The 22,496-nt window shown below is 53.5% G+C and overlaps 1 protein-coding gene and 1 long non-coding RNA gene across 5 annotated transcripts in view; one reads left to right on the top strand and one right to left on the bottom strand.

The window, feature by feature from the left end:
• Nucleotides 1–15,955, bottom strand: part of SYNJ2 (synaptojanin 2) — a 94,015-nt gene extending 78,060 nt beyond the window's left edge. For 2 of the 3 annotated variants that reach the window (XM_059176662.1, XM_059176661.1), the window contains exon 1: nt 15,737–15,950. In XM_059176662.1, the coding sequence (XP_059032645.1) occupies nt 15,737–15,863 (127 nt within the window). In that variant the 5' untranslated portion in view covers nt 15,864–15,950. Of the gene's footprint in view, nt 1–15,736 lie in introns of all 3 variants that reach the window. The other variant, XM_059176663.1, reaches the window with a different exon arrangement.
• Nucleotides 15,029–20,634, top strand: LOC131833424 (uncharacterized). Of its 2 annotated transcripts, XR_009354456.1 has the most exons (3): nt 15,029–15,300; nt 16,933–17,157; nt 17,635–20,634. It is a non-coding gene; the product is annotated as an uncharacterized LOC131833424 (long non-coding RNA). The 2 variants fall into 2 exon arrangements; XR_009354457.1 differs by lacking the exon at nt 17,635–20,634 and having other exon boundaries at nt 16,933–17,191.
• The last annotated feature ends 1,862 nt before the right edge of the window (nt 20,635–22,496 follow it).

Genomic DNA, 22,496 nt, shown 5'->3' on the forward strand with positions numbered 1-22,496 from the left:
GGGAGGGCATGCGGGGGAAGGCGGGGTTCACAGAGGTTGGTGCAGGAGGGACTTGTTGAGGACAGGACACGGTTCCAGAAATCTGAGGTAAGACTTCTTCCATTCACCAAAAGCCAATTCCAACTCTGTATTTTAATCCAGAGTCCAGAAAACTGGCTATAATTCATTTCTCAGCCTTCTTTGATTGTTACAAAAAATTACTGTTGCTGTTTAGCAGGAAAGCTGGCATTAGAGATGTGATTAGAACTCCAGTGTGGTCACTGGTGTTGGACGGACCACAGAGACACAGCGCTGTAGCAGGGCTGGCCCTGACCTTGGGCAAACAGGATGCACAGGCCCCGGAAGATGAAGGAAGTTCAACTCTGTGAATGGTGCTTTGTTATTCGCATCCCCACATGTAGGGAATACCTGGGGGCATCTTTTGTGACAAGTTTGGGCTCTCCCTCCACACGCGTCTAGTCTATTAATTAAACACGGCTGCTTCTCACAGAGGCCCCACACAACAAAAGGGAAGATATTCACACTATTTTTACAAAAAGGCCTTCTCAAAGGGCCCTACTACCCCATTTCCTCAATCTGGGGACTGCCTCCTCTGACTTACCAACCGGCCAAAAGCTTTCTGTACCTGGAATTAGCTCCAGCCTTGGAAACAGGAAAGTCTGTGGAAGGGTCAGAACCTGGCCTTAGAATCTTAATCACTTCATAGCAGCGAGTCCCCAACAGACCCCAGGGTCCCCTAGGAGGCTGATGTGTACTCTGCGAACAGAGGTCAAACATACCCGGGATCCCTGAGCTGAACGGACCCCACGGCCTGAGTTGCACATTTCCTCGGGGGGCCAGGTCTAGATTCCCCCAGTCATTTTCCTGTGATGTCCCTTCGTTCAGCAGCTTCTCCCTGAGGAAGTTCACCTTTACGGAACGAACACTTTGCTGCTGCTGGTACCTGTCCCACACTCCTTTCTGGGGGCCGATCTGGTCCCCCCCGACGCTAGCCTTTAAAAATGGGAGGCCAAACCTACCGCCTGCCCCAACCTCCAGCAATGACGGCCCCCTCCTACCTTTTGCCACAGCTGTTGTTCCTGTGTCAAGCACCTGAGCCCCGCCCTGATGTTCCCCGCACGGAGGTTGGCGGGGACCTGAGCAGGTGTGTCCCTAGAGGACAAGTCAGATCTGGGCTTGTCTGGAGGCCCGGGAGCCAGTGCAGGAGAGAACCCAATGTCTCCTGGGAAACGGGTCAAGGCCTAAGGGAGAGACAGGTGGGGGGGCACCGCGGGGGCGTGAGAGGGGGTTGGGCGAGCAGCAGGGAGGAGTCACCCTGGGTGGAACGCAGTGTCTGTCCTGGGCCTTCTACGTCTGAGTCACGGGAGGCAGAGGGCGAGAAGAATGGAGGAGATGGCTTCTGGCCTAGAGCAGAGTGGGCCGCGCCGGCTCCGTGGGCCGCTTGCAGTTTTCCTCTTGGGAACGACCTAGGTATCCTTTGCCATCTTTCCTGGTGAACTATTTGTCCTTCTTTACGATCTACAGCGCCCTCTCACATCCCATGATTGTCAGTCTTTGACCCTTTTATATGCTGCACACGGCGTACAGGATTTCTTTCCAGGCTGTTGCTCATCTCTAAAGCACTTTTACGGTGCCTTTTGATATCCTGGAGATTTACATATTCATATAGTCCCATCTATCGATCGGACACAGGGCAAAGGCTGTGCAGGGGTTCCCAGGGTGCCACCTGGGCTCTGTTTCCAGATCTCTCCCTGGTCATGGGGGTGTGTTCGCTCTGTGACAACTCAGGAGCTGGGCGGTGGGGTTTGCTCATTGTTCTATGTGTGTCGTACTTCAATAAAGAGATATTTCTTTAAGTCTATCAGGTTTCTTTATCTTTTTGACTTCTGAGTTTTATGCTTTGTTTAGAAAGGCTTTCTACACCATAAAACTGTGAAAGTTTCTCTTCTATGTTCTTCTAATACTTTAAAAGTGGGGCTCTTTAGAGTTCACCATAAAGGCCTCTGTAATTTGCTTTAATACATGGTATAATGTAGGGCTCTAATTTAATTAGCACCCCCAGGGGCTTAACAAAACCTAGGAACCCCATAACGGTCAGTCATCAACTATGTGACTAGAGAACACTGCTTGTGGTAAAAATGACCATGAGTGACCCATTGCTCCTGGACACGGAAGACACCTGCTGATGAGGACACCAGGCTTGGGCTTGGGTGAAGCCTGGAATCTATACTTCCGGGGGTTTGATAAGAGATACTGGCTCGGGGGCGCCTGGGGGCTCAGTCAGTTAAGTGTCTGCCTATGCTGAGGTCATGACCCCAGGTCCTGGGATCAAGCCCTGCGTTGGGCTCCCTGCTCAGCGGAGGGTCTGCTTTCCCCCCGCTCTCCCTGCTCTTGTGCTTGCTCGCTCTCTCTTTCTCTCTCCCTCTCAAATAAATAATTTTTTTTTTTTTTTTAAAGAGATGCAGTTTCCAACAGGACACAAAGGAAAAGCTAGTTACCAGCCGGGTGGCTATGCAGTCACCTGCCAGAACTCCTACAAAGAACACTCGGTCTCCTGGACAGGGACAGCCAGCACGGTCCCGGGGGCAAGCTGAGCTTTCTGCCCTCCTCCTTTTCAGACTAGACAGTCCCGGTCTGAATATCCGGCTGAGTAAAGGAGGGGCCCCCCGCCCCCCCCCCCCCGCCCCAACACAGCACTGGTCAATTGTATCAAGACAATTTGTTGAAGAGTCACCCTTCACCCTTCCCCTGGCTCATTAAATCATCACCATTATAATAAACTAAATCCATTTACCTAAGTCTCTTCTGAGCCCTCTCTTCTAATCTATTGATTTTTGTCTATTATATCATTCTTCTTTTCTTGAAGACTTATTTATTTATTTGACAGAGAGCGTGCACAAGCAGGGGGAGCAGCAGGCAGAGGAAGAAGGAGAGGCAGGCTCCCCACTGAGCAGGCAGCCAGATGCGGGGCTGATCCCACAAGCCGGGGATCATGACCTGAGCAGAAGGCAGACGCTTAGTGGACTGAGCCTCCCAGGCGCCCTCTATTATAACATTCCTACGGCTTTATAGTATGCTTTACTATCGGCTAGATCAAGTGCATCTTCACTGATCTTTTTCAAAATCTTCTTGGCTATTTTTGCCATTCCTTCAGCATTATGCAGTGTTTCTGGAGCTGCTCCTCACCCCGGACAGGTCTGAGAAGACAGAACTGAGCAAGACAGAAAATGCCCCTTGTTGTGGTCTCCTGGGGCTGCCGTAAGACCAAGTACCACAGACGGGGGGTGCTGGAAATAACCACACTTTACGCACAGTTCTGGAGGCTGGAAGTCCAGACTCAGGTGTTGGCAGGGCCATGCTCCCTCTGAAGCCTCCAGAGTAGGATCTTTCCTTGGCTCTTCCAGCTTCTGGGGGCCCCCAGGGTTCTTGGCCGGTGGCCACATCACTCTGATCTCTGCCTCTGTCTTCGCATGGCCATCTTCCCTGTGTGTGTGTTTGTTTCTGTGTCTTCTCTTTTTCTACGGACACTAAGTCCTACTGGATTAAGGGCCCACCCTACTCCCATATGACTTCACCTTAGTTTACAACTTAATTATGGCTGTAAAGACCTGATTTCCATATAAGGTCACATTCCGTTATCATGGTACTGTAGGACTTGGACAGATCTTTTTGCGGGACACGGTGTAACCTGCAACCTCTTGCTCCCAGAAAGCCTGCACACTTGAGATGAATATTACACAGGACACAGGCGAGCAAACAACAAAGGTGCTTTTGGTAAGACAAAGAGAGAAAGCAGATGATAGACCGGTGACAATGGGGGCGTGGGGAGGGTGGATGCCGTGGGCCAGATCAGCTAGAGTGGCCAGGAAATTCTCGCCCAAATCATCCAGATAGCGCCACATGGGGAGGACACAGCCAGGCAGAGGTCCAGAGTTGGGGGGAGGGGGAGAGAACTGCGGGCAGAAGGCACAGCACGTAAAAGCTGCCAAGGCAGGAGCCAGCCAGGGTTGCTCAAATGGAGTGAGCTTAGGAAATGGTGAGGCCAGGGCAGAGGCCTTAGGAAGTGCAGGCTTAAGCAGGTCCCTCCCTGCGTGGGGGCTGGGGAAGCCCTGGGAGTGGTGGCTAGGACACCAGTTAGGTGGCGGCCTCGAGTCCGAATGAAGGAGGGACTGGTTGGAGGAGCACCGTATGGCATCCAGATCCTTGTGAAGTGTGGGGGTAGAGAAGCCTGGACTTGCTGGGGGATTGGGCGGAGCGGAGGAAGATAGCGGGACCAGGGTGAGTCAGACATGATTGTCCCCAAGCCCCTACCCTACCCATATGGGGCTGCCATTTAAGTATGGGGGGAGTCCCAGATATTCTTAGTCAGTCCCCTATGTTTTACATCAAACTCCTATTGGAATTTAATTGGTTTTACTCACAGATACTTGCATTTATAGATTACTTGGAGAAGAACATCTTTACAATGTCGATGTTCCTATCAAAGAACACAGTAAACCTTTTCAATTATTTGGTGCTTTAGTGAAGTTTTATAGCTTTCTTCTTTTAGGCGTTGCATATTTTATGATGTTTATTCTTGGAAACTGTTGTCCCTGGGAGTGGAATCTTTTTTTTTTTTTTCCCATGTGATACTCTAATTTCTATTTGACTCATGATAGTGTATTGCAAAGCGATCAATTTTAATCTACCGAGCTTGAAAAGCAGCCGGCGTATTAACTCACTAAGTCTCACGAACCTCCACATACCTATCACCCAGCCCCAGGTGCTACCAACATTTTCCCAGTCTCATTCCTCCTCTTCCCTCTCCTCCCCTGCGCGTGTCCGTCCGTCCCCCTCCCTCAGTTTTGCCATTCCACTGACAGATCCTTCAGGCTCTGTCTCCTGAATCTTCTAAGGGCACAATCGTATCCTCTGCACCCCAAAGACTTAAGGGTGCGCAGGAGGGGAGCACACAGAGGCCGCGAAACTGAGGCCCCTCCTACAAGGCCCGGAGAAAGCTGGTGGCGAACTAAAGTCACGAAACTCGGCCTCTCAAGCTCACAACTTCTCTTCCAGGATCACTCCCCGGTCTCGGATCTGGGTCTATTTTCTCTTTTTAAGACAAAATTCTAATAAGCTCTTAGCAACCTCAATTTCCTAACACCAAGGCCGAACCAGAAACCTACAGCCGAGAGTGCTGAAGCCAGACGCACCGCCGAAACCTGCCAGGTCCGCAGCCAGCGCCCGCAGGCAATGGCATTTCAGTACAATACCTCCCTTCCGGTGTGTGCTCCTATGCGATGCGCCCTGTGTCGCAGGGGTGAGATGCAAATACCAGCTCCACGGTTGGATTAAAATTTCATCACCGCCATGCAAGTTAGAAAAAGGCCTTTCTGGTCTGCTTTCTCCAAGGCAGCCTAGAGCCCACTGGGTGCCTCTCTGTTAATTGGGAAAAAGTGTCCCCTCTAGACAGGTCAGCTTGGAAAGCAAGGGAGGTGGTGGAGGAACAGAGCGCAATGTATCAGAGACTGGTCTGCCACCCCCACTTCCTGAGCCGCAGGCCCCGCCCCTCTGGACCCCAGCACCCACCTTCACCCCTGCTGGTGGTCCCCGTAGAAGAGAAGCAGATACCCCTATGATCGACCTTATCACAAGGGCTTGGCTCAGGCCTGGGCTGCTGGCAAGTTATTTCTAGCCCAAGCTTTCCAATATTCCTTTCTTCATCTACATCATTTACATAAAAATGAGCCCATGACTGAAGCAGGCCAGGATGGGAGTGCCACAGCTCCGCTGGGCCAGAGCCCGGGGACTGCCACATTGGACCACGTTCTGTCACTCCTTCTGCCAGCAGGATCTGGCTTGGCTCCACCCGACCTCGGAGTGGCCTAACAGGGAAGCAGGAGCTGCAGAAAACGGTCTCCTCCGCTTGATGAGCTTTTTCCCCACATACTGGATTGTCAGCCAGGATAAGGTTTGAGGCAAAGCTAAGTTCACGCCACAGTCAGTAAAGCCGCTGAAAGAAGACCACACACTCCCAGACATACAAACTCCTCCTTGCAGAGCAGATGGTTAGAAAAGCAAAGTTATGATTATGACTGAAAGCAGGAGCTTCGGAATGTTAAGGGATGCTAGTAAGAACTAACTAAAGGAGCTACTACTTTGGCACATTTTATGGTATTTTAAGAAATACCTTACTTTGTGTCCCTAACTGAAGCTAAATTATTATCGCCTTTTGAAAATCTTCTCTGCCTATTGGGAAAGGGGCAGAACCAAGGAGAACGAATCTTATGCCTTTTAGTTAATTCATAAGTCTGTAATAAAAAAAGAAAGTGTAGCATTAGATTCTTAGCTCAGATCTGAACCATCTTCAATTTTACCTTGCCGGATCATTTCTCCTAAGACTCAAATTTCTGGGTGGTTTATTATTTTTACTAGGTGTGTAAGGCAAAGGTGTTGCTTATTTGCTCATGCTTAGTGCTTGATTTTTTTTTTTTTTTTTTAAGACACATGGAAAGGCACCTGGGTGGCTCAGTGGGTTAAGCCTCTGCCTTCAACTCAGGTCATTGGATCTCAGGGTCCTGGAATCCAATAGCGCATAGGCTCTCTGCTCAGCAGGGAGCCTGCTCCCCACCCCCGCCGCCCGCCCCCCCCTCGGCCTGCCTCTCTGCCTACTTGTGATCTGTCTCACTATCAAAAAAAAGACACATGAATTCCAGAGCAGGAAAGGCAGCACTGCTTGTCATTTGTTGGTTTTCAGATGTGGACCCTGAGGCCTGTGAGGTTAGTTCCCTCAGATAAGAACAGATAAGGACTCGCAGAAGGAGCCAGGGCTAGAATTCAGGTCTTGTCTCTCCCACAGGTAGGCTGCAGAGGAAACAGGTAAAGCGTGTAGTGGAGGTCTCACTGGAACATTCTAGGGTGAGGAAAGGGAAGTAATTTGCTTTTTGCTTTTTCTGAGTAGAGATTACCACCATCAATCTGTAACACAGTCAACACAAGCTGAATACAAAAAGGCAGCTGGCCAGCAGAGATAAGAAATGTACCTCACGCCCTGCTTAAATCTGGCCGTTTTCCTAGCGCTTGGTGGGTGTCCAGACCACCCCAGTTCCATGCTGGTCTGAGCGTCACTGTGACCACCCTGCCCTCTCCCCGCCTCACCCCCCAAATCCCTCATCCATTTCAAAACTAGGAGCGCTCTGGTGGCCCAAATTCATTTTCTGAGAACTTACGCTGCTCTAAAGGACAGAGGAAGGTCACCCTTCCATTTCTTTTCTTTCTTTCTTTCTTTTTTTTTTTTTTTTTAAGATTTTATTTATTTATCTGGGAGAGAGGGAAAGCCATCACAGAGGCAGAGGGAGAAGCAGACTCCCCGCGGAGCCGGGAGCCCGATGCAGGGCTCTGGGATCACAACCCAAGCAGAAGGCAGACGCTGAACCCCCCCCCCCCCCCAGCCACCCAGGTCCCCTCCCCACCCATTTCTTATCACTGGCTTTGCCCTGAGCGCCGCCTCAGACCTTGTCAAGGAGCAGAAGCTGCAGAAGATGAGGCCTGTTCTCGAAGAGCGGACGTGTCCGGCACGGTGGCTTGTGGTCGTGCTGGACAGGGAAGTTGGGGAGGGGGGCCCCATCAGGCCGGGTCTCACAGAAGTGCCAGAAAGGCACAGGAATGCAGGAACAGAAGGAACAGAAGGAAGCACCAGCTCCCGTGGTATCACAGAAGGCTCTCCAGGACAGTCCCTGAACCTCAAAATGCGGTCATGAAATTAAGTTCAGGCTTTCGTACTCATACTTTGGAACTGCTCCCAAGAACTGGGTCACCAGGAGCTGCTCTGCCTGCCCTCCTTAGCTAATGCGCTCGAAGTGACTCCTCCCACTAGAGTCATTTTCTGAACCAGGAAGCATTACAAGCAGGTGGCAACTGTCCCGCTTCCCACCGTGTACATGCGGACAGCTGCTCCCCCAGGACCTGGCCAGGCACATCCAGCTTTCCTGGACAGGCCCTTTGCTGAGCACCAGGCCCACGACAAATGCCCGGTGCCCACCTTGGGTGCAAAATGCAGCTCTGTCCACCCAGCTGCCAGACCCTCCTGTCCCCCACCCCCAGTCTTCCAGGACGAGAGAACTTGGGACAGGAAGACACAGTCACGCCCTCAGGCATCTCTCTCCGCTCAACTGAGGACATCTTCTGAGAACATCTTCCGGAAGACAACAGTCCAACAGGACATCGGTTTGACACGCCTCACATCCAGAAGCATGTCCTCAGGGAACCTTATGGCTCGTGGCTGCGCCTATGGCCCTAGCAGTTTCTTCAGAGCTTGGAGTCCTAATCAGGTTCTGTTGGAGGTGCTGGGCCATCCTCTTGGAAGGTCACTACCCAGCGCAAAGCCTCAGCTCGCTGGAACGCAGGACCAAAGCCCACATTTCTCTGCAAGATGCCCCCTTCCTGATAACCACACGCTGCGCGGAAAGTAGGCAAATGCTTCCCCCAGCCTGACCCCACCTGTTGATGTAAGGATCGAGTCAAAATCTAGTCCCCAAGGGGAGGCTCTGCCTACTTCAACTCCCCAGCACCCCTGATGTTCACCGACTGATGACATATATGTTTTTTTCTTTTTTTAAAGATTTTATTTATTTATTTGAGAGAGAGAGATCACAAGTAGGCAGAGAGGCGGGCAGAGAGAGAGAGAGAGAGAGAGGAGGAAGCAGGCTCCCCCCTGAGCAGTGAGCCTGATATGGGACTCGATCCCAGGACCCTGAGATCATGACCTGAGCTGAAGGCAGAGGCTTAACCCACTGAGCCACCCAGGCGCCCCGACACATGTGTTTTGAAGCTCAAAATACTCACAGAGACAACAGGACACACCTAGTCTTTTTCATACACACACTGAACTTTTTTTTTTTTTAAGATTTTTAAGATTTTATTTATTTATTTGAGAGAAAGAGAGCATGAGCTTGGGCAAAGGGAGAAGCGGGCCTCCCACTGAGCAGGGAGCCCGATGTGGGGCTCGATCCTAGGAGCTTGGGAGCCCGATGTGAGCTCTTATACTGGTCTGTGCCTCACTTTCTCTGGATGTAAAATGGATAATTAATACCGACCTCGGAGTGAGGATTAAATAAATCAATACATGTAAACCACTTAGAACAACGCCGGGTACCTGGTAAGTACTCTAAAAACGTCAGCCCTTTTTTCCCCCTAAATGTTCACTATTAATTATCGAGTTGGACCAGGGTTTGTGTGATCAGCTAAAAATTCAAAGCAGCTTGCAATGAACATCCTCAAAGCAAAATGTTATATGAATATGATATATGAACATATCCTGAAATAAATTTCTATCCATTTAATACAGGATTAATGCATATTTCTTTTTTTTTTTTTTTTTTTTTAAAGATTTTATTTATTAATTTGACAGAGAGAAATCACAAGTAGACGGAGAGGCAGCCAGAGAGAGAGAGAGAGAGAGGGAAGCAGGCTCCCCGCCGAGCAGAGAGCCCGATGTGGGACTCGATCCCAGGACCCTGAGATCATGACCTGAGCCGAAGGCAGCGGCTTAACCCACTGAGCCACCCAGGCGCCCCTCTTTTTTTTTTTTTTTAAGATTTATTTATTTCCTTGAGAAAGCTTGTGCATGTGTGCATGTGCCCCTGAGCAAGTGTGGGAGGAGGGCCAGAAGGAAAGCAGACTCCCCGCTGAGCTCACAGCCCAGCAGGGCTTTAGCTCAGACTTGAGCTAAAACCAAGAGTCTGACACTTAACTGACTGAGCCACCCAGGCGCCCCAAGGACATGTGTATTTCTCAAGGTATGCATTAAATCGTCCCCAAGAATGACTTAATGTACAAAACAGTACCCGAAGCCTCCTTCCAGCGTTCCTTGAACACAGTTAGGAAGTGCCCATAACTGGACTGTTTTGCCTTGGCCTCGAGGGTGAACCCTTGCCGGCCCACTGAGAGCCCCCATCCACCAGCGCCCAGACAAATCTACCAGTATCTGCACAATACCCGCCAGTGCATGGAAAACGAAAGCGATGCCCGCTGTAGATGCGGCCTGGAAATGCTAGTGCAGCTCTGGGGGCTTTGCTTGCAAGCCCTCGGCTTGGTCAGGAGCAGACAACCCTGCAAAATGGATCTGATTTTCAGATTGAGGCAGCTGGTGACCACACCACTCGTGGTGCCCAGAAATGCTTGGGGACCCCCATCTAATTCCCAAGTTTGAGCCGGGGACAGTTTCCCAGGGCTTTAAGGACACTTCAGGTGTGGGCAGAAAACCCAGCAACAACAGAAAATATTCCTCATCTCAGATAGAAAGGCTGACCCAGTCTCGCGACAGATGCTGAGCAGCCAAAAAATCCCAAAGTGGGACCTGGGTACCCGAGGAACACCCCAGAGTTGAGACCCAGTGCCCTGGACCCTTGCCACAGTTCTGTTCAACAAAATACGTTCTACCCTCTTAGCTTGGGAAGTTCTCCCCTGCTGCTAACTGGAAGATCAGTCCAGAATGTGGCCAGTGGTGGCGGCTGCCCTTAGCCTGGGCCCTTCTCTTTCCACAGACACCACCCCCCTCTCCTCCCGCCTCTGGGCTTCGTGCCACTCTGCCAGGGGCCTCATGCGCACACCTGGGGACACCCCAGCCAGTGTGTCCTGTGTCCAGCTCCATACGGTGCAACCCGGCCACACCCCCTTCCCCGGGACACAGAGGGGACATGGGCGCTGCAGTCTGTCACAGACCCTGGGAAGAGACACGAGCAGGATGGAAGCAGTCTGGGCACTGCTTGGGTAGGAGATTCTAGGGCCCTGGGTACCTGCAGTGAGGTCCAGAAAGGGGACTGCAGATGACAGGAAGACCTGGCCCCTTAGCCCAACTCCTCATTTAAATGAGAGGCACAGGGCAAGGCCCCCTCCGGCCATGATCTAGGGCAGTGCCACCAAAGAGCTCAGACTGTCTCCTTATGAGCCCATCAGGGCCATCCCAAGGTGGGGACATCCGGCTCTTCCAGCCAAAGGTTTACTGATCCCATGTGGTCATTTTGTTTTTAAAAATGTGCCTGGCCAGTGGGGGCATCTGCGTGCACATTTGGTTACCCTGGGAATTCTTGATTTGGCTCAGGTCATGACCTCAGGTCACGATCTCTGGAACTCAGGATTGTGGGATCAGGCTCTGTGCTCAGTGGGGTCTGCTTCTCTCCCTCCGCTTCTGCTGCCCCTGCCCCTCTCCAAAATAAATAAACAAATAAATAATAAATCTTAAAAAAAAAAAAAAAGTATCTTGGCCAGAATCTCAGAATCAATTCACACCACCATCTCGGTTGCTGGCCACATCTCAGTCTGTCAAGTAAACTTTGAACTTAAACACATAGACACAAATGCAATCGGTGGGGGGGGGGGGGGGGGGGGGCAAGTCAAATACATTAAAATCTTGCTTGGCATTGAACCAACTAAATTTTAGGAGATTCATTTCTCATAAAAAATACAGGAACAGAGGTGCCCGGGTGGCTCAGCTGGTTAAGCATCTGCCTTTGGCTCAGGTCATGATCCCAGGGTCCTGGGATCAAGCCCCATATAGGATTCCCTGCTCAGCTGGGCGCCTGCTTCTCCCTCTCCCTCTGCCCCTCCCCTGTCCACCCATGTTCTCTCTCTCTCTCTCAAATAAAAAATTTTTAAAAATCTTTAAAAAATACAGGGACAAGTGCCACAGAATTGAAATCTATTGACAGATACCAATGTTGAATGACAGGTACGGGGGAATTCTTTTTTCCTTCTAGTTTCCTACACTGGGAAATGTTCACACTTAAGGGTTACGGGAAAGGTGTCTGAGTCACAGGAGCCTGGCAAGACAGGCCATGGCACTCCCACCGGCGGGGTACGCAAACGACAGGCAGAAGTACACAGTAACCCCGTGTGCGTTTTCGTGACTCCCTTGCCGAGCTTACCCCCAAGTAGGAAGAAGGACCCGTGCATGAGCCGTGGAGGCCGACATGCGGGGGCTGCCCAGGTGTCCCAAGTCAGCAGCCCGGAGCCTCTGCCAGGCGCCACGTGTCTCTGCAGTCTCCACCCAGAAGAGCAGATAACCTGGCCACTCTCGGATTCTCTCAGGTGCCCTGAAGCAGGTCACACGTGATGACCCCGACTGCTGATTCTGGGCCGCAAAACCAGGGAAAGTGAGCAAGGCCACAGCGAGAAGCCTTGCTGGGCTCCGTGGCCATGTCAGCAAATCAAACAAAGCAGGATATTGTGGCCTTTATATAAACATCGGCTGGGAAAGCCCAGGCCCGGTGTTTACACAGAAACTTTCCCCCCAGAAGCTCAGCGTAATTTAGGGACACTCACTAATTAAGTTAATTAAGTCTCCCAGGCCTCCTTCCCACCCTGCCCCGCCATGGCCCCGGCTCCCTGCGCAACAGCACGTGCAGTTGGGGAAAGAGGCCGGGCTGCCCTCGCTCGGGCTGCCCTCGCTCTCAAACACCTGCGCCAACGCACGCCCGCCCTGGGGGCTGCTGGGAGAGGCCTGGACTTGGACGACCCGTGCTCGGTTCTGAAAATGAAACCCGTGGACAACAGGCACAGTTCCCGTCCCCTGGTCCACACCGAGTCCGAGAGAGACGAAAGGAAAGCCAGCAGGCACTTTTCCTCCAGATGTGCAAATAAAAGAACATCTGCGCTAACTGTGGGTTGCCGGCCACGGGGAGCTGTTCCCCAGCTATGCTATGCCATGGCTTTCTTTACACCTGTGCTTGGGAAGCCTCCTGCCTTGGAATCAAGTCTCCGAGAAAACGAGAAAACGTAACAAACCTTTTGTAATTGGTGCCACCGTGTTTGGCTTTTCTGTTTCCGAATCCCTGTTCTCACTGAACTACTCTGAAGATAGACTCTCAACCTAATTCCTTCAGGAGCAGGAATTTAGAAGTATCCCCTCAGCAACCTTCCCGCTGGCAGGCTCCATGGCATGGCGTGGAGATGGTCCCCAGAGTCACCGCAGAACCAACAGAGGGACCGCGCCCAGCCACAGCCCAGCCAAGCATCACCAGCTTCTGCTGAACTCACAGCCCAGCTCAAGCCTCTCTGAGCACCGCCTGCAAATGCAAAGCCAGGCAAAGCCGTTGTTTGTGAGCCCCCGACCAGCTGGGAGAGGCCCTTGCAAGTGTGGATCCTTATGGGCTAACGTGTCCCTTGAAGAGCTGTCCTGCAGCCGTTCTCCCGTGGCTCCCCCTAAAAGCAGCAGCATAAATCAGCCTCAGAGCAGGACGGAGAGGGAGGAACATTCCCGGGCTGGGGGGAACCACCCCACCCACATGGTCATAAACAGTCCACGTAAGTGACCCTGGCCTCTCATTCCTCCGGGGGACATCCATCAGAGGAGACGGCAGCTCAAGGGAGAGGAAGCCGCCCCCCCCCATCCCCACCCCTCTCCTCGAACCTCATGGAAAGGGTGAGCGGTCAGGATCCCCACACCAGCTACGCTGGCTTCCACAGATATCTGGCCGCTGGCAAGAGCAGACACTAGAATCTTCTGGGGGGAAAAAATGAAAGTCCACTTTTCCTTGTCAAGGAAGGCAAGCCAAGAAGCCAGCCCTCTGAAGCACAGACGGGATTTCAAATTCAGCACCATTCTGTCCAAATGCAGCGCATTTCGGATACTTGAAAAGCCTCAAACAACAACTTTCTAGTAACAGGAGGCTTGGATAATCCCCGCCCCGCCCCCACCGGGATAGCAACGCCACCAAGGGCAGGACAGCTGCTTTTTAAAAATAGTTTCACTTCACTGAAGAAAAGCAGACTTGAAGAATTAAGTATCCGAGCCTAAGTTCTACCGAAAAATGAATGCAAGGTTAAGTGACAAATGTGAGCTGCACATGAGTTGAAGACCAGCCAACGCCTTCCATGCTACCCTCTACTGGAATCCAGGGCTCTGAAAACCCCCCAGAAATACACGCATCCGCAGCCCGAACTGAATTTCCAAATGGAAAATGTGCATTTTATTCTTTTCATCCATCATTTTAAAATCTCCTCTTCTGAAAAAATAAAGTCTTTTTCTCCAAGTGACTTCAAAAGAACTCTTAAATGTGCAGGAACCTTGTTTCGCATCGCCGTAATCCAAGTGATGGACATTTTAATCTCTTTGATGAAGGAGTATTTTTGTACCATGAAATGAATCTCTCGGTTCTGATAAATGTGGTATGAAGTAGACATCTAAAATGGAATGGAAATTTCTGTGGTTTTCTTTCAAGACCTTAGCAAATGACCAAACTTGGATTTTTTCAGGACAGAGCACACACCAGAGAAATCTGATAATAATTTAATCAAGGATCAGAGGCACACTATGGTACTGACAATACTGGAGACATTGTTTCGGTAACCAGGCCACTGAAAACAAGCCCGATAACTATATGCTAATGAAATGATTATAGGGAAACTGCAGTAGAAGAGAGGCTTCTTCCAGGATGTATATCCTAATTGAAGAATCCATGCATACCGATGCCGGGCGCAAAAAGACTTGGAAATATTTGTTAAGTGTTGTGGGAGTGAGGGCACTGGTCATCCAGAACCTAAAGGACAGTGACCTTCCTCACTTAAGTTTGTTTAAGTTCAAGTTCAAGTTCAAAGTTCTAACAATCTCACCTGCTTTTGCTCACTTTGGCCTTCCCGGTGAAGTTAGCCACAAAACAGGGGTTAGGGTGACTGGTTGGTGACACCAAGGAAGCCATGCATTGTATGAAACACAACATACTCAGCGGGTTAAGCCCCTGGTTCTTGGTTTCAGCTCAGGTCATGATCCCCGGGTGTGAGAACAAGTCCCACCAGGGGTTGGGAGTCGACTTGAGATTCTCTCTCTCCCCTTCTGCCCCGGCCCCCATAAATAAATCTTTGAAAACGCAGCACAGGACTCAGGTAGAGGTGTGTCACCTTGGGGCAAGCAAGTCTCACGGTCTCTCCAGGCCCCAGTCTACTCATCTATAACATGCGGATAATAGTAGCTCTTTGGCGCAATTGTGAAAGTTAAATGAGATCATCACTAAAGTCCTTGGCACAAGGCCTGTATCCACACTTCCTGAAGCTCCGACATGAAATGTACTGGCTTGGTGTCGTCTAACGTCAAATACATCCAGCATAAAGGTAGGGTCACCGGCTAGCACGTTTGCTTACGAGTTCCGCACTTTGCAGAACTGACGCTTCTCGCCCAAATATCTACGATCAGAGGTTTCTCCGGCGTCTATGTTCCCGTGTTTGTGTCCCCCAGTCCCTCCGGAACAGAAGCTAGCCAGCACAAACCAACCGGCAATCAGGCGATCAGTGGTTTTATCTACAGATGCAAAGGAAAACGAGCACCAGGTACAGGGTCGGGGGGGGGGGGGGCGGGGGTTAAGTCAATCCCCTGGGATCGCGGTGAATCTCGAATGTGTCCCCGCGGAGCGCGGGGCGTTAAGGGCCACACCCGCTCTCCAAGAACCCAACGACCCGCGGGCGCGGCGAGGGCAGCCCCCCAGGAGGAGCTGGGGACCGCCGCGCCCTGGGCCGAGCCCGAGGGCCACTCCGGCGTCCCCAGGGGTCACCTCACTCAAACAGGCTTCCCGCAGCCCGCGCGCGCCCCCCACGCCCCAGCTGTCTCGGCGCGCCCCCCACGCCGCCGGGGCTGGACACCTCGGGGACGGGAGGTGCCCCTTTCTCTGGGCGCGGCAGGCGCCCTCGCCTCGGGCGTCGCTCCCCCGGGACGGGAGAGCAGGGGAGCGCAGCCCCAGCCGCGGGTCGGCGGCGGGGTCGTACTCACCGAGCGTGGCCACCGTGCCGGCCTCGAAGAGCAGGCAGTCCCCGCGGCCGCGCGCCTCCAGCAGGACGCTGCACTCCCCCGAGGCGTCCAGCCGCCCGAGGAGCCGCAGCCCTTTGCTCAGCGCCATGGGCGCCGGGGCGCGTCCGGCCCGAGGGCGCGCAGCCCGTCCCCGCTCCCCGCGCTCCCGCAAGTGCCGGGAGTTTCACTTTGGGCCGGGACTGCCGGCCCCGCGCAAGCTCCTCCCCCGCCTCCTCCCCGGCCTTCCCCGCCCGGCCCGGCCCGGGGCAGGTGAGGGCGCCCCGCCGCCCGCCCCCGCGTCCCGCTGCCGAAGGCGCCGCGCTCCCCCCAGCGGCCAGGCGGCTGCTGCGGGCGGCCGGGCGGGCGCGGGGCTTGGCTCGGGGGCTGATCGCGGGCCCCGCGCGGGAGGGGAAGCCCTCCCTGCGGAGGGCGGCAGCCGGGGAGGAAGATTCCACACATTCCTGGACGCGCAGGAGGCCGGGGGCGCGGGGTGCCCCCTGGGGCCTGGAAACGCTGCAGGGCGCCGCGGCCTTATATGGGCAGCCCGGGCCTGGCCCGCGGGGCCGCGAGGCGGGAGTCCGCCGCCTGCCTCCCCCCAGTCCCCGCCCGGGCGGTGCCCGACCCTGGGCCGGTCACTTCAACGCTCTGTGCCTCAGTTGCCCTGCGGGTGTAGCGGGTTTAAGGAGGCACTGAGCATCGAGTTAACTCCCCAAAGGGGCTCAGCCTTTTATTAGCTTTCTATACGTGAGGATATTGTGGCCCACTTCCACACCGGGGGAATCTGGGGGGATCCAAGGCGTGATGCCCCGGAGAGAACGGAGACTATGACGCGGGCCCCTTATGTGACCTTGACTCTCAGAACCAGCTTGCCTCACCTGTCAGATAGAGGCAGTACCTGTCCCACCCGCTTACCGATGCTGAGTCAGGGGTCAGGGCGGCTGTCAGGTGCTGGTGGAGGCAGCTGCCTTCTCCCCTCCAGCTTGCGGCCCCTCCCCCCATTTTGGGGTATAGTCCTTGACATCAGGGCAGACACTGCAGTTAGCCTGTTTGTACTCACAACATATGGCCCCCAGCACATATCCCTGCTTCCTCCACTGGAGAGGGGAGTTGGGGGGACGGCTTACCCAGAATGGAGCCTTGGGTGGGGTTGAAGGTTTTGTTTCCTTCTCCTGTCACAGGTGTGTATGCACAACCCCGGAGACCTCCATCAGGCTCCCAAACCAACCCGACTCTTCTCACCCCAACCTGCTCACCTTGAGAAGGCTATGGGTCAGGCTGTCTCTGGAGCATGTTCTGGAAGGAGTCGTCCCCAGTGGCCAGCGGGACACTGTGGTGCCCCTTACAGACATTCATGAAAGACTGGGAATGACCAGATATTCAATCCACTGTGGACAACCCCCCAGGTGATGAACCGGGGAATAAAGTAAATGCAAACAACTGGCAGAGACTCATATCATTCCTTGGGCTTTTGTCCTTTTGCTCACAAATTCAGTTATGAAGTGTGGCTGTCCCAGGTAGGATGCTCAGAATCTGCCCACATAATTTCTTCCTCTGTGAAATGGAGATATAATCCTCCTGAGAACAGTGTACCCACGAAATGATACAAAGTGCCCTCCGGCCCACTTTCCTTTTCTTTTAAATTTGAAGCTCGCTTCCTCCAGGAAGCCCTCCTGGAATGATGAGGTCCCAGGAAGTAGTGTTTATATGTAGGTCCTCAGATTCACAGATGTACATTTCAGCTCTCATGCGCTCATGGGTTGTTTGAGACTTGTTTTTATATTTCTTTCCTCTTAGCTCTGTTTCACAATTTAGGGGTAAGATCTCAGGGAGGACCAGGCTTTTAAAATTTTAACTCTCACGCTCTTTTGTTCCTTCTCTAGCATCACATCATTCGAAGCTCTGCCTAGCGCCATGCTGTACATATTGTAGAAACTTTCCCACCGTGAAGTCCAGCACCTGAGCTTTACAGCTTATAGAATCTAAGACATGATCAGGGGTAAGACGAACCATGGTTTTAGGAACCACTAAGAAAGGAGCAATGCTGCCTGCTCACCTGTGTAAATTGTTGGCTGTGCCCAGACTGCAGCAATGGTACTGTGTGCATCTTAGACTCAGTGAACTATAGTGGCCGCCCCCCTCATCTCTGACAAGTGGCTGAATGAGCCAGGAGCCTGCTGGGTTTTCAGGTCACTCCCCCCAGGTTTGGAGTGCGCCATCTACAGGGATAGGGGACAAACAGTCAGTCTTACATGCACACTGCCTTGCTGGGCCATGGGTCCTCCCCAACTCCCCTGTAGGAAATTCATGCTGGCTGTGCTGGGGGGAGGCAAGCAGGACCTGGGGAGTCTGGAGTCCAGGGAAATCTCAAAGTAGAGTGAGAAAGAGGGAAGAGCTTTGGAAGAAATAAACGTCTGTGTCCGTGGGGCCTGATGGCATGAGAGGCGAAAAGGCAGCGAGGAGGCAGAAAGGAAGCCAGGGACAGAGCAGCACCATCGACAGAGACAGGAGAACCAGGGAGCCGGCTGGTGGGGGTGGTTGGGGTTGAGCTGAGCTCAAGATGAGCAAGGTCAGCCAGTAGAAAAGGCCAGACATGAGCAGTGGAGGTGGTGGAGAGGCTGTCTCTGGAGGGGAGTGGAGACGGGCTTCTGAGCCTGGGAGGGATGGAGGAAAGCCCCAACGCAGCAGCCCGAGAGATTAGAGAGGAGCGGAGGAAGGCGGGAGTGGCCAGTGGTTGTAAACCTCGGAAGGGTCTGTATGAAGAGGGATTCAGGGGCGCCTGGGTGGCTCATTCGGTTAAGCATCTGACTTTTGATCTCAGGGTCATCTGTCCAAGCCCTGGGGTTGTGGATCGTACTTTAAGAACTTTTAAAAAAATTCAAGAATGAGGACTCAGAAGAGACCCTTGGCTTGATGACCTTCGAGTGCTTAGTTTTATTAGAGGGCTGGGAAAAAGTCAGCTTGCGAAGAATTAAGGAAGAAATGCAGGCAGGAAGGGTAGTGGCAGGCTCTAGGAGCTCAGCTGCGAGAAACACCGATGCGATGCAGCCCGCGGGGAAAGTAGAGGCTTTCTGAGACGGGCCAGGCCTTTGCAGGCAGCAGACAGGAGGTGGGGGGGGAATTAGAGCCCCTGTGTGGAGAGGATGCATCCCTTCCCTCGAGAGATGAAAAGGATGGTCAGGCCCCCAGGGCAGGTGGAATGATGGGCCCTTTGCAGGGAGAGAGAGGACAGTGGGAGGGCAGGGTCGAGGAGGAGGGTGAGAGACCTCATCCTTTCAAGGACCTGGACCCGGCTGAACCCACAATAAGCAAAAAAGGGGGTTGGGAACGGGAACTGAGGAAAGCGAGAAAGGCCCAGAACATTTGCTGTAGCACAGTTGTCCCTAGAAAGTGTGTTCCAAGTCCCCTGGGCTTGAGGAGATCTTGGGATCCTAAAACCGGGGACAGCCTCAGCTGGTCTTCTCTTGGGCTCTTTGCCAAAGGAGTAGAATGTCTCAATCCTGTCAGCAATGCCTTAAAAATATATCCAGGGTCTGACCAGTGTTAGATTCCCCATGGGCTGAGTTTGGTTCTCTCTGATACACTCGGAGCTCACGGGGAGCTGCGAGTGGGAGGTGGACTGGGGGGGCTCTCGGGCCAGGGGAAGAGAGAATGAAGTTGAACTGCCCTGTGGGCCTTGCTGACCCCTAGGACCTCTAGAGTGGGGTGGCCCCTGGAGGTGTCCTCAAAGCATTGGCCAGTCTCTGCCTCAATTTTCTCCACCCACCTCACCCCCGGTTATGGGCTAAATTGTGTCTCTCCAAATTCACACTCAGCATGTGGCTGTGTTTAGGGTCAGGCCCTATAAAGAAGCGATTGGGCTAAAAGGAGGCCACGTGGATGGACCCTCATCCAATCTATGTCCCTGTAAGAAGCAGAGATCAGGACCCAAACAGGTGCAGAGGGAAGACTGGTGAAACCCCAGAGAGAAGACGGCTGGTCGCCTATAGACCAAGGAAAAAGGCCTTTGGAGACTCCAACTTGCCAGCGCAGGGTTCTCTGACCTCCAGTCTCCAGAACTGTGAGAAATAAACTTCTGTTGTTGAAGCCCGCTGTCTGCGGAACTTTGTTCGAGTGGCCTGGAGCAGACCAGCTCGCCATGTCCTGTCTTCTTCCCTTCTCCGATTTTCTCCTTCGCATGCTTCCCTCTCCAACAGAAGAAATCCTTTGTTTATTTCCTTATTTCTCTGTCACCCTCCTCCTTCTGTATTATAAGCTCACGGAGCAGGAATGCTGATTCCTAGTGGCAACCAGAGAGCCTGCCCAGTGAATAAATGAGTCCCCTTAGTTCCATCTCGTCCCGTGAGAGCAGAGGAGTCACAACTTCTGTGGTCACCCGTGGCAGTGATTCTGACCCCGGCTGATGAATTTAGGGAACAGATATTTTCTGAGCACCTGCTGTGTGCCCAGGATTGTTCTAGACGCTGGGGAAAGAGCAGCACACAAAACAGAGGAAAGTCGTCCCTGCCACAGAGGGGACATCCCACAAACAAAATCCATTAACATGGTAGATGGTGACAGTGCTGCGGGGCACAGGAGAATGCTGGGAGGAGGGACAATTTTAAACGGGGGTCAGGGAGGGCCTCGTTGAGAAGTGACGTCTGAGTTAGGAACTGAAGCAATGGAGGGAAAGAGCCCCGTGGGTGTCTCAGGGAAGGGCATTTCTGGTGCCGGGAACAGCCAGTGCAAATCCCTGAGGAGGGGCTGGAGGAGGCGCGAGCCCTCGCTACACTGACTTTTGCTCTGAGAGATGGGAGCAGAGCAGAGCCGAGCTCAGATGCGGTTTTCATCAGACCGTCCCAAGGTCTGGGATACTGAAACCTGAGCGCAGGGCAGAGGGAGGGAGAGCAGGGAGCAGAGAGGGAGGCTGCTGTGGCCAGGGTGCCGCAGCGAGGGTGGGAGGGGGCTGGAGAGAAACGGTTTTATTCTGTGTAGGCTTTTGAGGGGGGCGCCAATGGGTTTTGCTGTTAGAGCAGATAAGAATATGGGGGAAAGACAGGAGTTTGGACAACCCTATGCTTTTGGCCAGAGCGATTGGAAGGACGGCATTGGCGTGGGATGGAGGCGGCACAGGGAGGAGCAGGTGGCTGGGTCACGTGTTTGGGGCGCCTCGTTCAAACGCCGGTGGAGGTGTCCCACGGGCGGTGGGCTACACAGGCCTGTAGTCCGAGGGCGGGGGCGGGGCGGAGATGGAAATATAGAGGCTATGGGCATCCGATGGCATTTGAAGCCTGGGCCCTGGATGGGTTCCCCAGGGGCTGGGTGCTGGCCTGGGTGGGGGGATGCCCGCCAGGTGGGGGGGCACCCAGCAGGGACGGGGTCCTGGAGTCCCAGGGAAGGAAGCATCTCAAGGAGCAGACGGCAAAGTCTGCGATGGGTCTGGTAGGACAAAGACCGGTCTTTGGGGTCCTGTGGGGTGCCGGTCACGGCCAGCCCGATGGGAGCACTTGCCGAACACAGATGAGCTGACGGTGGTTCTTCTTTACATCTCGATTCTTCCTGCTTCACCCTCGCTGTGCCTGAAGGTCTAGTTACCGACTTCAGAGGATGAAAAGCACACAGGAAACTCGGCGGCAGGGACTCTGAACCCCCTTAGCTTCCCTGGCGAAACCTCCAGGCTCCTGGGGCTGTTCCGCATGCCTCCTGGTCTGCTCCGGTACACTCACTGCTCCCCTGGGCTGGCTTCCAGGGCCCCCACTCCTAGAAGCCCCGTGAACACTCCGGACACCCTTCTCCAGCGAGGCTCTCGACGGCGTGGAGCGTCATCAAGGGGAAGACGGGACTCCGCTGAGTGTGGTCGCTGGGGTTGTTTGCCCTCTGTGCGATCTGTGGCCCGGGGGTGGGGGCGTGAGAGACAGAAGCTCGAGCAGATTCCGACTCGTGGCTGGGGTGTGCGCCTCCCATCAGGAAGCATATGTCTGGTTTCTCCTCGTTGTGACGCAGGGCCCCCACCCCTCCATGCTGTAACCCCTGTCAACAGTTCGGTTCGATTCTCTCATTCCTTCTTCATTTGTAGCCAAGATTCCTCCAGAAATGGGAAATTCCCACAACCGTGTTACCCAGTGGGCGCGCCAACACAACAGGCAGAGTGGGATGCTTCTCCTTTGTTTACCAGCGTTCAGCTCTTGACCGTGAATTACTCCACTGACATCCTCCAATGGTGACCAGCACATAGGAGTCAAAGGCAGCTCTGCAGCCTGATGGCCTGATCTACCCTTTCCCAGCTGGGCAGTCTTGAGCAATTTGCTTACCTGCTTGGGGCTTCACATGCTTTTGCATGGATTTGTGAGAAGGAAGATGCATGGAAAGGGTCTGGGACAGAGCTGGGCTGGAGGGGGCCCTAGGGAGGTGCTAGCCATCACTCCGAGCATCCCCCAACCCCGTCCTGCTGCTCCATAAAGCGAGGGCTGCATCTGTTCGGCTGCCATAGGACACCCGGTGCCTGGTGTTCCAGGGGTCCTTGTTGAACAAAGAGATGAGACCCCGCTGGGCTCTCAGGTCTCCCTGGGAGAGCTGGCCTGGCTCCGTTGGCCTTTACGCGGTGGGCTGGGTGTCCAGGAGGCCTTCGTAGGAGGGTGGTCAGAAGTTCATTATCATGTTTGTGAAAAAGGAGTAAATGCCTCCGAATCTCACACACCCCTGCACGCACACCTGCACACACAGGGCTGCACCTACGACCTGAGCTCCAGGGAATGGGGGAGGGCTT

The sequence above is a fragment of the Mustela lutreola genome, chromosome 6, assembly GCF_030435805.1.
Source record: "Mustela lutreola isolate mMusLut2 chromosome 6, mMusLut2.pri, whole genome shotgun sequence".
NCBI classification, from domain to species: Eukaryota; Metazoa; Chordata; class Mammalia; order Carnivora; family Mustelidae; genus Mustela; species Mustela lutreola.